Below are 16,810 nucleotides of genomic sequence, written 5' to 3'. Positions count from 1 at the left end.
GCCTCCCAGTGCCTTGGGCGCAGGAACGTGCGCTCGGTAACCCCACCAGGGCAACGAAAGGGCCTTATGGCTCATGTCTGACTTGCAAAAGCTTATGGAGGGCCTGGCAGGTGCCAGGTGCCTGCAGAGCACATCAGCGGCTCTCTCTGCCCCTGACCAAGCTCCGGCCGCCCTGCAGTGGGGCCAGCCGGCTTCGGGGTGGGGCGCTCTCCATGTTCCCTGTTGGTCTGAGGAGGCTGGGGCCTCTGCCCTCCGTGGGGCGCCGTCCATCCATCTTTCCCAGCTGCCCATCTCCTGGGGCCCCCTCTTCAAGGGCCATTACTTCCCAGACTTAGAAAGTGGCCAAGGCCTTTGTGCGGTGCAGGCTGGGGCTCGGCAGGCCTGTGTGCTCCACCTGCCTGGCCTTTGGCGCCTCCGCCTTCTGAACATCTTGTGCGCCACCCCCCCACCGCCCCCGAGACACTGCTTTCTCCTGGTCCTCCTTCCTGCTCCCTGGGTTACCAAAGCTGTCACCCCAGAATCATACCCTTGGCCTTCCCTCAAATAGAAACCAATCGCTCTTATCTAAGTTTCAGGAGGGAAAAAAGAACCATTTAGAACCAACAAGGCCAAGATGGTGGAGGATCTGACTTCCAGCCGGCCCAGCGCCTCGTCGTCCCTCACTGGAATACATCAGCATCCCAAATGACCCACCCACCCACCAGATGGTTGCCATGGCAACAACCCGGCCTGCCAGGACTGAGAAGGAGAGCTGCCTCTGTTCCAGGTCCAAACCACACCCCTGTTCAGGGGTAAGAGGCGTGCATCCTCCTCCTCCTCTTTCCAGACCCCACCCTCCTCCTCCTCCATGTTTGGCGTCTTCACCTGAATTGGCTGAGAAGTTGATGTGTGACCTAGGTTCCCGTTTGGCCATTCTAGGGCCATCGACGGACGCTTGTGCGGTGCCAATCTCAGCCTTGGCTTCGTTACTGGCTGCGCGAATCTGATTGGAAAGAGAAGCTCCCTAGCGGAGACAGGGATTCTTGGCCCAGGCTAGGACCCTGATGCTGCTCTGCCGACCGGGTAACTCCTGGCCGGCCTCCTCAGTGGGCTCTGTCCCCGTGTCTGTCCCTAGCACTGCCGTTAGCTCCGGTCTCTTCCTCCCAGGTCCCGGTCCTTTCCAGAGGCCAGGCTTGTGGGTGAGCCGGGCCACTCTCTGAACCTGTTTCCCCTTCCACAACATGGGGTCTGGAGACCGGAAGCCAGTGCCCCTCCTCCAGGTGATTCAGTGCCATCCTTTATTCCATGGGGTGACTGAGCCCCATGCCTCTTTTTGCCTGGGGCGCTGATGCATTTGGCACCATACAATTTCTGGAGGCCTGAGGAGGCAGTGGTTGGGAGACATGCTGCCCTAACCTGGAGTTCGACTCCTCTGTCACCGAGGTTGGAACCAGAAGACGCAGGCTGGTCTCAGCCCCCAGGAGAGGCCCAGTCCTTGCCCCGACAGGAGACACCGTTTGAATGAAGAAAAAGCCCACCAGGCTGGATTCTTGGGGTGCTGGTGCTTTTCAGCAAACACACATGGTATTAGTTTGAGGGTTGGGGATGGGATGAGGGCTGGAGGGGGAAGAGGCGGGCCACAGGAAGTAGGGGGCTCTGTGAGTAGCTGTTTGTCACGGTCCATCCAGGTCTGGAAAGAGGGTGGGGTAGGACGGAAAGCCCAGCGGCACCCACCCACCAAAGGCCACTGCCTCCTCCCCCACCCGCTCCCCTCTTCCCTGGAGGCGCCCCATCACCTGGTGACCCAGTCCTTGGCTCCAGCACTCACCTCTCACTGTCTGGCTCCACTGGAGGATTCTGGGCCCTACCTGGCTGGCACCCCCTCATTAGTCCTTACCTGCAACTTGGATGCCTGGAATTCCTCGCTGCTGAGTCAGCCTGAGGCCCCTGGAGAACCACCCCCTATCCCCCCACCACCGACACCACCCACATAAACACACAAAAACCTTCCTGGGTTCAGACACGCGGAACTATTTCCGGAAAGAACTGGGTTAAACTCTGCCCCCTGCCTGTCACCTTGGGAACTTCGTTTCTGTCTCCAGGCCCTTTAGGAGTTTGGAAGTCTGAAGTCACACAGCCCTGCACGCAGCCTTGCGGCCCAGCCCTGCCTAGGAAGGATGGGGAGGGGCGGTGGGCTTGACCCCATCCAAGGCTTAGCTCCAGAGAGAAGAAAGGAGCGACAGGCCGGGCAGGGAGGGGTCCAGGCCGTGGCCTGGGGTTTGAGTAGGATGGGGAAGGAGTAGAGAGAAGTGTGCGGGAGACTGGGTTTGGGGCAGGTGGGACCCGCGGCTCAGGCGGGGCTTCCTGGAGGAGGAGGGGGCTGGAGCGCAGGGGCAAAGGTTGGATGGAGCAGAGAGGGGCGGGCCCTCCTTGCGACCCTCTCTTCCCCGGGATTCTCTAGCTCCCTTCCTGTTGCGCCGCAGGCCAGAATAGCGGGGGGACGAAACCCCGGCCGAGAGGTGGGCTGGACTACGAGCCCGCGGCCGCCGGACGGGCGTCGGCCGCTAGAAGCCCAGGCTGGGCCCTCGGGGTACCCGGGCCGCCCCTGGACCGCCGACCGCTGCGCGCTGCACTTTGCCCTCGGTCCCTGGGGAGGCGCTGGCCACGCCCCTGGGGAGGAGCCGGGCCGGGGGCGGGGCGGCCGGCTGGCTCCTCGGCGGTTCGGGGCGGCGGCGGCGGCGCGGCGACGGCGACATGGAGAGCGGGGCCTATGGCGCGGCCAAGGCGGGTGGCTCCTTCGACCTGTTGCGCTTCCTGACGCAGCCGCAGGTGGTGGTGCGCGCCGTGTGCCTGGTGAGCCGGGGTTCGGGGCCGCGGGGACCCGACTTCATCGCCAGGCCCGGGGGAGGGGCTGCCGCGAGCCTTCGAGCGCGACAGGTGGTGGCAGCTGAGGCCTGGGGGTGGAGGCGGCGCGCGTGGGGAGGGAGAACGAGGCCCGGGACCCTCCACCCCCTCACCGCCGGCCCCCTAGCCTGGGGTTCCGCCCTCCCCGCCGGGGTCCCACCGCCCCCACCTCTGGGCCCCGGCGCGGGGTGGCCGGGAGGCCAGCGGCCAGCAGGCCCGTCGCCCTGCTGGCGGTGGGAGGAGTTTGGGACTGCTCCAGGACAGGTGGCCGGCACGCTGCTGCTCCCCGTTTGGGGGAATTCATCAGGAAGGGGCTTTCTGAAGCCACGTGGGGTGCGGGGGCGGGGGAGCGGTTGCAGCCTGGTGCCCTGAAATAGGGTCGGTCTTCCACTCGAGAGCAGCCCATGGGTCTGCTTCCCCACCCGAGATCAGGTGACTCCAGGATGTTCCCCTTCCTGTGTCGGCTGGGCCAGTGCTCAGGCAGCAGGTTAACTGGGGGCTGGGGAGGGGGGTGAGGGGTTGGTGGGCGGTCCCGTGCTCTTGGATAACCAGAACCCAAAGCTGGGCAAGGTGTTGGCCAGTGGGCAGGCAGAGGGCTGGTGTGCAGTGCCCACACCACACCTGCCTGGGACTGGAGCCTGTGCTCCCAGTGACACCCTCACCCCCGCCCTGCCTGACTGTGGGGTCTGACCCCAGGAGCAGATGCCCTGGTTTCGGGATGGCAGTGCCAGGAGTCAGGCTGGCACACTCCTCCCAGCATCCAGAGTTCCGGCTTCATCCCCAGCTGGGGGTGGGGCATGTGACTGCCAGCTCCAGAGCCTATTGAGACGGCCTTGTGCAGGCAAGCAGGGCAGGCGGGGGAGAGGCCTGGGCCTGTCCCAGAGGGAGCCGGTGTCCACACGGTCCTGCATCTTCCGACATAAAGCAGGATGGGTGATGGCCTTTAACTCTGGGGAGGAGACAGTCGAGGTGAGGCCGTTCCCAAGGGCCTGGAGCCCCTCTCAGAGTTCTGGCTGCTGTGTTCCCTCAGGCCCCGCCCAGTACCTCCAGGGGTGTCCATAGGCCTGTGGGGCAGACCAGCCTGAGGTGTGTCCTGTGTGGGTGGGATGCCATGAGCGAGAAGCCACCTGGGGTTCCCTGGGAGGACAGGGGCCAGGATGCCAAAGCAGCCAGATTCCCGGTAGGAAAAGAGCTGGCCAAACTGGGGAGGCCAGCCTGGAGCCAGGAAGAGTCAGAGGGGGGCTCTAGGGACACAGTTCAGCTCCGAGGGTGCTGGCATGGCTTTCCTGAGGCGAGAGGAGCGTTTGGGCAGAGGTGACTCAGGCGGGTGATCAGGGGTGAGACTCGGGCTTTGGCTTCTATGGCTTTGTGACACATCCTGTTTAGACCTCTCTGAAAGTGGGAGTGGGCCCGGGGGGGCGCATCACGCTTCATGCTCACTAAGCGCCTAACCACCCTAACCCAGCCCCCAAGGCAGAGGGCTGGGTGGGGCAGTCCCCGCCCAGGAGATCCCCGTCCACTCCGCACTGTCCCCACTCCTGGCTTCGGTTTCTATGACTTCGTGACACATGCTGTTTAGAACTCAGTGAGAGCGGGAGTGGGCCTGGGTGGGCGCATCGCCCTTAGTCCGGCCACGCCCTTGGTGACAGGTGTCTGGAGATAGCCGGGGAGAAGGGAGAGACAGCACCAGCAAGCAGCTCCCCAGGTCCAGGACGGGCTGCGACGCTGACCTCCAGCAGGGGGAACAGCAGGAGCTCGAGAGGCCAGTGTCCTCTGCTCTCCACGAGGGGTTTGGCCCTCAGCCCTGCCCCCGCCTGCCCCTCAGGTCTTGGCCTTGATCGTGTTCTCCTGCATCTTCGGGGAGGGCTACAGCAACAGCCACACGTCCGGAGAGCAGTACTGCGTGTTCAACCGCAACGACGACGCCTGCCGCTATGGCAGCGCCATCGGGGTGCTGGCCTTCCTGGGCTCCGCCTTCTTCTTCGTCGTGGACGTCTATTTCCCCCAGATCAGCAACGCCACTGACCGCAAGTACCTGGTCATCGGCGACCTGCTCTTCTCAGGTACCTGCTGGTAGCATCTCCATTTGATCTCGGGGTGCAGGGGAGCAGCCGTGTTCCCGAAAGCTCTAGGGCACCGTGACTGGGGGGCTCGGAAGGTGTGGGGGCAGCCCCCGGGTCCCCAGACCTCTCCGGCAGATAGGCTGGCACACAGGGTTTCTGACCATCTGCCGAAACCCACTGGTGCTGAGTGGGGCTTGGGAGCCGGGGCTCCCGGGCCCCACTCTGCCTTCGGCATCAGCACCTTTCACCCCTGGCGGCGTCTCCTTCCCAGGAGGCCCCTGCCCTCCTGCCTCCTCCGTGGACCTAACCCTGCCCGGCCCCCTCCCCAGCTCTCTGGACCTTCCTGTGGTTCGTTGGCTTCTGCTTCCTCACCAATCAGTGGGCAGCCACCAAGGTGGAAGATGTGCTGGTGGGAGCCGACTCGGCCCGAGCAGCCATCACCTTCAGCTTCTTTTCCGTCTTCTCGTGGGTACGTGGACCGCGGGGGGCCGGCCCGTGTCTCTGGGCAGGGGCGGCGGGGGGCAGGAACCCAAACCCTGGGGCTCTCTGCAGGGCCTGCTGGCCTCCCTGGCCTACCAGCGCTACAAGGCTGGAGTGGATGACTTCATCCAGAACTACGTGGACCCCACTCCAGACGCCTGCACAGCCTACGCCTCCTACCCGGGCGTGCCTGCGGACAACTACCAGCAGCCACCCTTCACCCAGAACACCGAGACCTCCGAGGGCTACCAGCCGCCCCCCGTGTACTGAGCTGCAGCTGAGGACGTGAAGGGGGGCAGGGGGCTGCTGGCCCCTCTCGTTTCCCCCCCGCCCACGTGGTTGGAGCCCCTGCCTCCCTGCTGGTGCCCGAGGCCCACGGGCGTCACCCACTACTCCCTCAGGGCCGGTTTTAGCTGTGTGTAGCTAGATGACTCCTGCCATTGCTCTTAGTGACCCCCAGCCCCACCCCGCCGGGAGTAGCTCGAAGTGCCTGACCCGCTCTTCTGACAAGTGCCTTAGCTTTTCCCCAGCCTGCAGGAGCCGGGGCCCACGGCCTAGCCTGGGCTGCCGCAGTCACAGCCACTTGGGCTTCCCTGCCAAAGACGAGGCTGCGGGGCCTCCCTTGGGGCTCCCCTCCTCCTCACTCAGGTTCTTTTGCCCCCAGCCCCCAGCTGCTGAGTCTGCACGCTCTTGGGTCTGGGGTCCCGACCCTGTGCCAGTGCCCAAGGGGGCCACCTTCCCGAGAGCCCAGGGGCAGGGCTGGTGCCCACCCTAGGGGCTGGGGCCGCACTTCCCTGCCTCTGCCCCCATCCCAGGGCCAGTGCCTGACAACACCCAGCTTTATGTAAATATCCTGCCACTGTCAGCTGTGGGCATGCCCACAGCCCCCAGGCTGTGCTGAATGTATTACAGAGCCCTGGGGAAGACGCACAGCACCCCGACTGTTAGACTAATTTTGGATGGAATAAATATTTTTCTCATTCATAATCTCCATTGTTATCGGTGGGGCCTCTTCCTGGGGGAGGAGGAGGAGAAATCCCACTCTGAGCTACACCCTGTGGCTGTGGCCTTAGGAACCTCTATTTTTGCACAAAGCTGCGGCAGCCTGCCCCCTCCCCCCGGGGTCCCATTCCTCACCCTGTCTTCCATCAGCATCTTAAAATAGCAACTGTGCTCAGCTCGTAAACAAGAGGAGCCTCCTGGGCCTCTTTGCCAGGGTCCTGCTGTGCCCCTGCTAGTGCTGGTACAGGGGGCATTTGGTGGCTGGCCCTCCTCAGTAACCCTACCCTTCCTACCCCTCAGCAGAGTGAGTGGCAACCCTAGAGGGGTCCCCTACTTCCTGTGGACAGGGCTCAGCAGCTCTGCAGCCCATCCCAGACACGCAGGGAGGAGGCTTGGCCGCAGAGCCCACCCTGGGGACTGTGCCCGGCTCAGGCAGGGGGCCAGGGTCTTCCCTCTCCCTGCAACTCTGGACGTGCCCCTTTGAGCACTGACGGAGCTGTCAGAAGTGGGCCCAGCCGTTTGAAGGTCCTGAGTGAAAATGAACAGGGTTTGGGAATTAGTCTGACCCTTGCACTGTACCTCTGGAACCTGGGACCAAGCAGAGCCAAGGGGGAGGGAGCAGCCGGGAGGATGGGGAGCCTGGCACCCCCCCGCGGTGCAGCCTCGCCTCCACACAAGCCGCCCACAGCCCGGTTTTCCGAGGCACAGCAGAGCTGGGCTTCTTGGCTCCTGGGCTGTCAAGTGTCTGTTCACAAACTCTGGCCTCGCAGCATGAGCTGGCAGCACGGACCAAAGCCTCATCTTCCCAGCCTGGGCCCCGGGCTCCATCTACCCTTCTTGTCTGGATGCCCAACCAGACAGAAGAGCCAGGAAAGCTTCTCTGGACACGCCTCTTGGCCGTTTCTCAGCTAAAACCGGTTGCGGCTAAGAGACAGCGGAACTAGAAAAAGAACTGGAGAGAAATCCCCGCACCCGAATCACGTCAGCGCTCTCCACGGCGAGGCCCGGGAAGCCCCAGGCGGTTCGAGAATGTGCTCTCACCACACGGTAATTTTTCCAGGTGGTTATTCAAGGCAGAGAACTTGACAGAAGGCCACAGCCCCTCCCTAAAAGACGAGCCCCGGGAGCTGAGCCCCAGCAGGGGGCCGCCCGCAGAGGAGGCTGTAATTCCGGAGCGGGAAGGGCTTGCAGGCCACAGGGAAGTGAGAGCGCCCCAGTCTGGCTGTCCTCAGAGGGGCCCAGTCTGTGTGCGCAAGAGGCTCGGTGCCAGCCAGAGGTGGGGGCTCGGGCTTCCCAGCAAGAACAGAAACTCGGCACCCAAAGCCACAAAGGGGGAAGAAGCCAGCAGCACCCCTGTCAGCGGCTGTGGCTCCAGCCTTACCCCGGGGGAGCGGTGGGGACGTCTGCCGGGGCCAGACCCCCCGCCACGGAGCTGCCAGCTCCGGCCTGGGGCGGCCTGTGAGCAGCGGCCCGGCAGCGGGGACGGGAACTGCGGGGACGGGAACTGAGAGAGGCCAGCGGGCGGCCCAGGAGGGAAGCGTGCCGAGCAGACCGCCGGCCTCGGCCGGGAAGGGCGGGCAGCTCCTGGTGCTGGACAACCGCCCCGCTTCCTCCTGGGGTGCAGGCGGCCTCCGGGGCTGGGCGGCGGGCCGGCGCCTCAGTTGGCCTGGCTGCACTGCAGGAGCTGATGGGGGCCGAACAGCCTCCTGACGCCCAGCGCCAGGCCGTTCTCTCTGTTCTCCTTGCTGTCCAGCCCGATGGGCAGCCCTGTCTTCTTGAAGTAGCAGAGGCGGCACACGGAGTGGTACTTGTCCGCTCCTCCGATCACCTCGACCTGGACACGGGACACCAGGTGCCGGGACTGAGGGGGGCGCGGCGGCCCCCGCTCCGCCCGCCCGCGCCCCCGGGAGAAGGCAGGGCAGCTACCTCTTTCTCCACACCCAGCCTCTTGGTATAGGCGGCCTCCCGGAAGCACTCCATGCACACGGCCGTCAGCTTCACCACGCTCTCGGCCAGGGGCACCAGGTTCAAGATGCTCCCGAAAGCCTGTGGTCCCACCAGAGACGGGCGCTCTCAGCTCGCCCTTTCCCAGAAAGGCTGCCTCCCAGCACGGAAGCCAGGGAACGAGGCCCTGCCCTGGCCTTCCCCAAAGCCCGGTGCCTGCAGCAGGGGGACCCGGTTGGCGGCCCCGGGAGCCCGTCTCTGTACGCCCCCCCCCCGCCCCCCCCGTCCCAGGCCCGGACGCCTTACCTTCCTCTGGAAGGTCCCGTCCAAGGCGGCCACAATCACGGTCTTGCCTTCGTTGGCCATGGTCTCGCTGAACTCCACGATGTCAGGGAACTGGGGGCGGGAGAGGAGGTGAGGGCAGCTCCCGCCTGGGCAGCAGCTTCCAGGAGCCACAGAGAAGGTGCTGCCGGACCCGACAGCTCCGGGCGCCCAGTCGGCGGGGAGCACGAGACCTGGGCAGCCCCAGCCCCCTGCCCGGCGCACAGCTGCATGTCCCCAGTGGACCCAGGCCCCCCTCCAGGTCAAGAACCCGGACCTGTCACCAGGGTGACGCAGCCCGGCTAGAAAGGCGGTCTGCCACTGCAGTGTCAACAGCTTGGACCAGAGGCTGCCTTGGGCTTGAACCATGGTCACCCGTTAGCTGTGACCTGGGCAATGACTTCAGACTCCCGAGCCTGGAAAAGACAAGGAGGGCTTTGGGGGGGGTTAAGGATTAAAGACCCTCATATAATTTATTCTCTTTGGCTGAGAGGTAGGCTGTGTGCCTGCCATTTAAAACCCAACAAAAAACAATGTGCCATGCGATGCCTTGAGAAGGGGTGGCAGTTCCACGGTCACAGAGCAGGAGGGCCCAGCACACCCTTCTAAATGCAGGGTCTGCAGAAGGCCGCTTAGTTGGTGACTCAAATTTCATTTCAAGTGGCCCAGGGTGAGGCTTCTACTTAAAATCCTTTGGTGGATTTTCACTGGTCGTCATCTGTCAAGACGGACCTGTGGGTTGGGTGAAGTGGGGATTATTCTTGTCTAGAGGGACTTTCTCCAAGCCACCCAGGCCTCACTCAGCCGGATGATCGAGAAGTTACCAAGACAGGACCAGGAGAGGCGTTAGAAACACCTCTATGCAGCGGGATCCACTGAAGCCAGAGCTGACCGCCCCCTGGCAGGGCTGGAGGGGCCTGAGCTCTAGAACAGCCGCCCCCACCCAGAGGCTCCAGCTGACCCTGCCCCAGGCGGTTCTTTTTCTCTGAAGGACTCAAGTCACAGAAATGCAGCCCCCACCTACAAGGAGCTGTCAGTAAGTGCCCCCCCCCACCAGCTGTCACAAAACTGTTTCCAGACATTGCCAGATACCCACTGCGGCAGGGGTGGGAGAGGAACGAACCCCCTGCACTCCCCCTCCCTGCTGAGGCCTCGTCAAGAGGCAGCTCCTTCCACACCAGGGTCTGGGGACCTCAGAGGGTCCTTGGCTCCACCCGTGGTCAGAGCACTCAGCTCTTCCACCCGGACTTTGTCCCCTGTTCACACGCCCCCCTCCCCAACACCGACCCTGGGCCCCCAGCAGGGGTTCCTGGGTGATCGAAGGTAAGGACAGAGCTGCCTGGGTTTTCTGCAAAATCCCAAGATGCCCACAGGTAATCACGTTGCTGGCGTTGGATTTTATTGCCATTCATTTTTAGGTTACATTTTGGGTTGAGTTGTGTCCCTCTCACACTTCAAATCCATGTTGAAACCCTAACCCCCAGCACCCGAGTGCGACCTTATTTGGAGAGGGTCTTTGCAGAGGCCATCCAGTTAAAGCAGGTCAGGAAAGTGGGCCCTAATCCAGGAGTTCCCGCTGTGGCTCAGTGGAAATGAATCTGACTAGTATCCATGAGGATGCAGGTTCGATCCCCGGCCTCGCTTAATGGGTTACGGCTCCGGCATTGCCATGAGCTGTAGTCTAGGTCACAGATGCGGCTTGGATCTGGTGTGGCTGTGGCTGTGGTGGAGGCGGGCAGCTGCAGCTCCGATTCGACCCCTAGCCTGGGAACCTCCATATGCTGCTTAGACAGACAGAAGCACAAAGGAAAGATGTAAAGACACAGCAGATGCCACCTGCACGCCGAGGGGACAGACCTGGAGCAGATTCTCCCTCCCAGCCTCCAGGGCATCCACCCTGATCTGGGGCTCCCAGCCTCTAGCGCCTGGGAAATGAACGTCTGTGGTTAAAGCGCCCGGCCTGTGGTGGTGTGAGCAGCGGCCACAGGACCCTGGTACAGGTTACCCTTCAAGCGGAACTTCAAGGGGCTTGGTAACTGTCGGGTTTTCTCCGTAGACGAAGTATGATGGCCACGTGGGATCCAGGCAGAAAAGTAACAGGAGGGTTTCTTGATGGTGACAAGTCTGCCACTTGGCTGACCTTCCGAGAGCCACTGCCTGAGCTCGGTCTGATGGGGCAAGAGGACCGAGGCGGGGAGACCAGGAAGCCGAGAAGCAGCTTCGCCCCCTATCACCATTTTGCCCAGGGCTGTTGGCCTCGTGACGGCCCTGCCCAGGTGGAGACCCTGCTTCCTGGCAGCCAGGCCAGCGTCGAAGGCACAAAGGCCACCAGGGCCAGGAACGAGGGAGGTGACAAAGCCAAACAGAGTGACACATTCAACAACAAACGGTACAGACTAAATGAGATGCACAGACCAAATCCTGAGACAAATAAACAGGGAAGAAATTGCTTGAGATATTTACAAGGTGGCACCGGTTATTCCACGTCCCCTAGAGGAAAGATAAACCTCGAGGAGGCAAATGACAAAAGGAGAAATATGTGGAAAAGATGTCAGCCTCCCAGCAGCGAAAGAGAAAGGCAGGCACAGAACAGGCCGTGAGCACGCTCGCCGGCGCCCCCTGCCGGCGGCTGGGGATTCGCGCAAAGCGCCGCCACGCGCCCTCGGCCTGCACAGGAGCCGCCCGCCTGGGGTCCACGTGGGGCGGCGTGGCTGAAGCCAGCGGCGCGCTCCTGCCTGGGAAGCTTCACGCCACGCTCCTGGCCTCGTCTGACCGTCCCCATAGAGCGTCATCCGTACCTTAGCTCTACCTCTCATGCTGCCTTTTCCCCCAGCTGCCACTGCTCCCCCCACCCCTGCCCCGACCTGTGACAAGTTCACTAGAATCTAAGCGCAAGGGCGAGACCCTGGCTGGATCCCCGCCCCTAGAACACCGCCATCCGGCACAAGCTCAGAAAACTCTCATCGAATGCATGACCTCTGCCCCCGACCAGCCAGTCCATTTAGTGGATAAACCCCGGTACACGGGACGACAGCCCGGGATGTCCACACACACGCCCATCACAGTGTCACACCCAAAGGCCAGCTCGTGTGAGACACAGTGTGTTCGTGAGGACAGCTATTTGTTGACGTGGAAAAACGGTCACAACATGTGAAGGGCGCCTGACCTGTGGCTGTATGTAAGTTCTATGTATATGCGGGAAGACTAGAAGGGCATAGACCCACATGGTAAGTGCTTTCTGTCTATTTTTCTGGGCACCAAAAGAGAAGGGCAGCGTGGCAGCAGGAGCTGGCCTGTGCTCACAGCTGGGCCTCAGTGTCGCCTTGTTGGACAGAATTAATCTCACGGAACACGAGTTTCCGGCAAGGCCACAGCAGGAGACTGGTGATGTTTCTGCGGCAGGTTTAATATTAATATACACTGGTTATGGGAGTTTTGACTTGATGGCCAGAGAGGGAGCAGACACAGAAACGGAACAGGGAGTTACCCTTGTGGCTCAGTGGTGACACAGGTTCAATCCTTGGCCTCGCTCAGTGGGTTAAGGATCTGGCATTGCCGTGAGCTGTGGTGTGGGTCCCAGACGCGGGTCGGATCCCGTGTGGCTGTGGCTGTGGTGTAGGCCGGCAGCCACAGCTCCCATTCGACCCCTAGCCTGGGAAACTCCATATGCCTCGGGTGCATCCCACCCTCCAAAAAAAGAAAAGAAACGGAGAACAGAACTGTGGGGCAGGTGGCCCGCCAGCTCCAGACCCAGGGCACTTGGCTGTCAACCAAGGAGGAGTCAGAAGAGGAAGGTCCCTCCAGGTGTCTGGCTCGGCCCTGGGAAAACCCTTGGCATCCGCTCAGGGAGCCACCCTGAGCACTGGGTCTGAAGGGAGAGCCTCCCCCAAGCTCCCACTCCTTGTTCTGAGCGCCACACCCCAAAAGCTGACCCAAGGTCCCCCGAGCCCTCCCGAGCCGGCGTCCAGAAAGGAAAGGGGAGAGCTGCGGCCCCTCCCCACCCGGAGCGCCCCTCCTCCCGCAGCCCCTCCGCCGCACGGCCGCAAGAAGAGAGAAATGGATGTGCAGGTGACAAGCAGGTAGGACACAGCTGTGCTCGGAGGCCAGCTGGTCATCTCGAGGGTCAGAAATGGAAGCGACACAGCGAGCTGGGCGAGCAGGCCCGGGCGGCTAGGAGCCCCCCACAGGGGACGCGCTAAAAGATACACCCCGCCTGGGTCAGCAGGCCCTCAGGCTCCAGGGGGAGCAGAGCATGGGGCTGTGACGGCCCCAGGCCAGGGTCTGGAACATCCCTGTGCACTGAGGACTTGGAATAAACTTCCTCCCTGATAAGCCACTGCAAATCTGGGTCTATTTGTCACGGGAGCTCCTGCCAGCGAGTGGAGGTTGGGGCGACTACAACACGGCCCCAGGGCTGAAGTAAACCCCGTTGGCCATGAGTTTTAGTCTCCTTCGTTCAAGACCACAAAAGACAACCCTCAAACTCGGCTAGAAACACATTCCTGGAGAGACTTTTTTTTTTTTTTGCTTTTTTTAGGGCTGCACCTGCAGCACATGGAGGTTCCCGGGCTAGGGGTCCAATCGGAGCTACAGCTGCCAACCTACACCACAGCTCACAGCAACGCCAGATCCTTGACCCACTGAGTGAGGCCAGGGATCGAACCCACAACCTCATGGTTCCTAGTCGGATTCGTTTCTGCTGCGCCATGACGGGAACTCCCTTGAAGAGACTTTAAAACAAGGTTTCCAGAAAGACAAGGAAGGAAGAGAATGGACTCAAAACCAACAAGAATAAGGGGTTTTTGGCTTTTTTCCTGGCTGCACTTGCAGCATATGGAACTAAGTTCCCAGGCTAGGGGTCGAATCAGAGCTGCAGCTGCTGGCCTACACCACAGCCACAGCAACGTGGGGTCCGAGCCGCACCTGTGACCTAGACCACAGCTTCTGACATCTCTGGATCCTTAACCTGCTGAGTGAGGCCAGGGATCAAACATGCATCCTCATGGATATCGGTTGGATTCTTAACCCACTGAGCCACAACGGGAACTCCCAGCAAGAGTACATGGTTAACTAAGCCACACCTGGGGTGGGGGTGGGGGGGCCGGGGATGCACCGCCTGAGAGTGGATAGGCGGGCCGGGTCCCCCTCACCCCAGGAAAGTGAGGTCAGGTCCAGAGCAGCCTCTCAGGAGCGAGAAGGGGAAATAATGGCCACTGCCATTTGCTATTTCCATTTGCATTTCCTGAAACTAGGAAACAAAAGAAAGCCATTTTCATATTAAGACGAGGAGAACGTCCCACTGGCTTGTCCTGGCTGCAGGAACTACTACAGGGTGTATTTCAGCAGAAGGAAAAGTGAACCCATAAGGAACAAGCAAGAAGCAACAATGAGCCAAAGAGAACCACACCCTCCCTAAATACCAGTGTTGAGAAATCCAAAAAAAAAAAAAAATTTCTTTGCCGTACCCGCAGGACAGATTAGTTCCTAGGCCAGAGATCAAATCCACGCCACAGCGGTGACAATGTCAGGTCCTTAACCTGCTGAGCCCCCAGGAGACTCCCAAGAAATCAAATGTTTTTGCTCACTTAAATTTTTTTTAAAAGATATAATAAATCCCACATGACAATAACACAGAAAGCAGTAAGGAGAATTCAAACCCTAGTGAAAGCAAGCTAACTTAGGAAAAGATCAGAAATGGGAAAAGGGACAGTCAGGGGTTCCTAGGAAGCCTGTTGTCAGGACGCATCAACTTACAAACTGCCCTTCGTCGATGCCTATGACAGACACGCCCAGGGCCTCCTGGGCCACGTCCCGGAGCAGGCAGGCTGGCAGGGCCTCCATGGTGTTCCTGGGGACACAAAGCCAGAGCGTGTGTGACGCAAGGGCGCCCAAGACCCGGAACCGCACTCATGACCACCCCACCCTCCACCTGCAAAGCAGGCTGCCCAGGCCTGAAGACCTTAGCACCCAGGGAGAGGGGGCATCCGGGGAGAAGAGGAGGCTTTGTTCGGAAAACCAGTCATTCAATGCCATGACCTTGGACTGGAAAGTAGCAACGGGAGTTCCTGTGGTGGCGCAGTTGTTGACGAATCCGACTAGGAACCATGAGGTTGTGGGTTCGGTCCCTGCCCTTGCTCAGTGGGTTAAGGATCCGGCGTTGCCGTGAGCTGGGTGTAGGTCGCAGACATGGCTTGGATCCTGCGCTGCTATGGCTCTGGCTTAGGCCGGCGGCTACAGCTCCGATTTGACCCCTAGCCTGGGAACCTCCATATGCCTCGGGAGTGGCCCAAGAAATGGCAAAAAGGACAAAAAGAAAAAAAAAAGAAAATAGCAACGCTCGACGCAGAGCTTAACTGGGACGCAAAGCTCTTCACTCTACTCGTGTGTGTGTGTGGGGGGGGCACAGACAAGGTGACTCCATCAGGTTCAGTGCCAGGGGCCCATGACGGTTTAGGGACCAACAAAATGTTTTAATTCCTTTAAAAACTCCAATTAAATATAACTCAGCCTGGAGGCCTCATCGTGGCTCAGCAGCAACAAACTCGACTAGTGTCCATGAGGACACGGGTTCGATCCCTGGCCTCATCCAGTGGGTTAGGGATCCTGCGTTGCTAACTAGCCACAGGACAGGGCTGTGACAGTATATTCCGGGCCGTGTGGATTTTCCCTGGGCTTCTCACAAAAGGTGTGGGGACAGAAGGGGCCGGGACTGACCGGTCATGCGTGGAGAAGTTGCTGCTGTAGCGTGTATCTTTGGCGTATTTGATCACCAGGCACTTGTACTGGGCAATCTGGAAGCGGCGGACCCGTCTCATCAGCTCCGTACTGCAAGAGCAGGCGGCCGGTGAGGCCATAAGAGGGGTGAGGAGGACCCCATCCGCACAAGCCGGGCGCCCCACCACTTTCTGGGAGTGCACAGCCTGAGCCCTTGAAGGGTGGGAAGGACCAGCCAGAAGAGGATGGGCCGCAGGGAGAGTTGCAGCTTAGACCCGGGAGGGAGGGGCTTGGGAGGAGCTGGGCGGGGCGGGAAGTTCGGCTGTTCTGGGCGGGGAGGGTGACAAGAAAGGGCCCCAGGCCAGCTGGCAAGGGCTGGCCAGACCTCAAGCGGAGGAGAGGGATCCAGCTTCCATTCCAAAGGAACCTCACCCCATAGCTTTCACCCAGTCTGAATGCACTTCGCAAAACCTTTTGGTGCAATATGGGAAACGCTTTGTCTCGGGTCCGAGGGCCCGCCCCGAGCCCCAGCCTCGTGGGCAAGGCACTGGAGCCAGAGCGTCCTCCGGGGCCGTATAGGAAGGGGCCAGGGGAATTACTGGGGGCTCATGGGCCCCCCTGGCTCCGAGACTGGGTCTACCACCCGCCCAGCGCGGTGCCCTCACGGGAAGGAGACGAGATGCAGGGCGCCCGGGGCCCGGCCCGCCTCAGAGCAGACTAGTGAGGGGCTAAAGGGCAAGCAGCTGTGAGCAGCTCCCGGAAGGAGCGCTGGCGGAACGATCCCAGGGGGAAGAGGGGCAGCCTGGGCGAGATCGCGGGGGTCGGGCAGCGGGGGCTGTCCCAGAGGGGGCTCCGAGGGGGGCAGCACGCTCGGGGCAGGCAGGGCGCCAGAGAAGGAGGACGGGGCCTCGGGGGTTGGAGGAGGAGGAGGGGGTCCCGTCCCAGCTCCGCCCCGCGAGGCCATTACCTTTTTCCTGAGAACATGGGTCCGAGAATCACCTAGGAAAGAAGGAGAGGTCACTTGAGGACGTGGTGCGCACAGACAGCCGGCCCGACACGATTATGACCCTGAGTCCGCCTCCACCCACACGCCCGCACCTGGATCTGCCCCCGGGTCTTGCTGGGGGAGCCGGGCAGTACGGTGGGCAAATTGATGCAACTCATGGCACCCTCAGAGAGATCGCCAGCCGGAGACCCGCCGCCTCAACAGCCCCGCAGGTCCGCCCACTTCCTGCGCAGCGCCCCCTTACCCCGGCGCGCGAGCCAATCGGAAGCCGGTGCCCCTGCCCGGAGCCAATCATCGTGCGGGCCCGGCGCGGGCGATTTGAACTCAGTCCACTCCCTCGAGGAAGGACCAGGAACGCGCGCGCCGGCGCAGTACTTTCGGGCGGGGCCCCTTGGGG

General features: G+C 61.6%; 2 protein-coding genes across 6 annotated transcripts; one reads left to right on the top strand and one right to left on the bottom strand.

Moving 5' to 3' along the window:
- Nucleotides 1–103: 103 nt before the first annotated feature.
- On the top strand, nucleotides 104–6,413 carry SYNGR2 (synaptogyrin 2). 4 transcript variants are annotated; one of them, XM_047758586.1, is made up of 5 exons: nucleotides 1,147–1,259; nucleotides 1,423–1,563; nucleotides 4,709–4,946; nucleotides 5,276–5,415; nucleotides 5,499–6,413. In XM_047758586.1, exons 2-5 carry the CDS (start codon nucleotides 1,501–1,503, stop codon nucleotides 5,694–5,696), a joined length of 639 nt encoding a protein of 212 aa, XP_047614542.1. In that variant the 5' UTR covers nucleotides 1,147–1,259; nucleotides 1,423–1,500; the 3' UTR covers nucleotides 5,697–6,413. The 4 variants fall into 4 exon arrangements, with proteins under 4 accessions (XP_047614541.1, XP_047614542.1, XP_047614543.1 ...); XM_047758585.1 differs by lacking the exons at nucleotides 1,147–1,259; nucleotides 1,423–1,563 and adding an exon at nucleotides 104–791; XM_047758587.1 differs by lacking the exon at nucleotides 1,147–1,259 and having other exon boundaries at nucleotides 1,406–1,563.
- Nucleotides 6,414–7,476: 1,063 nt separating this feature from the next.
- Nucleotides 7,477–16,643, bottom strand: TK1 (thymidine kinase 1). Of its 2 annotated transcripts, XM_047758581.1 has the most exons (7): nucleotides 16,506–16,643; nucleotides 16,375–16,406; nucleotides 15,408–15,518; nucleotides 14,448–14,541; nucleotides 8,679–8,768; nucleotides 8,355–8,474; nucleotides 7,477–8,262 (listed from the first exon to the last, which is right to left on the bottom strand). In XM_047758581.1, exons 1-7 carry the CDS (start codon nucleotides 16,569–16,571, stop codon nucleotides 8,086–8,088), a joined length of 690 nt encoding a protein of 229 aa, XP_047614537.1. In that variant the 5' UTR covers nucleotides 16,572–16,643; the 3' UTR covers nucleotides 7,477–8,085. The 2 variants fall into 2 exon arrangements, with proteins under 2 accessions (XP_047614537.1, XP_047614538.1); XM_047758582.1 differs by lacking the exon at nucleotides 8,355–8,474.
- Nucleotides 16,644–16,810: the final 167 nt, after the last annotated feature.

The sequence above is a fragment of the Phacochoerus africanus genome, chromosome 14, assembly GCF_016906955.1.
Source record: "Phacochoerus africanus isolate WHEZ1 chromosome 14, ROS_Pafr_v1, whole genome shotgun sequence".
Lineage (NCBI taxonomy): Eukaryota > Metazoa > Chordata > Mammalia > Artiodactyla > Suidae > Phacochoerus > Phacochoerus africanus.
The sequence above is the reverse complement of the archived record's forward strand: the minus strand, read 5'-3'. Positions and strand labels throughout refer to the sequence as shown.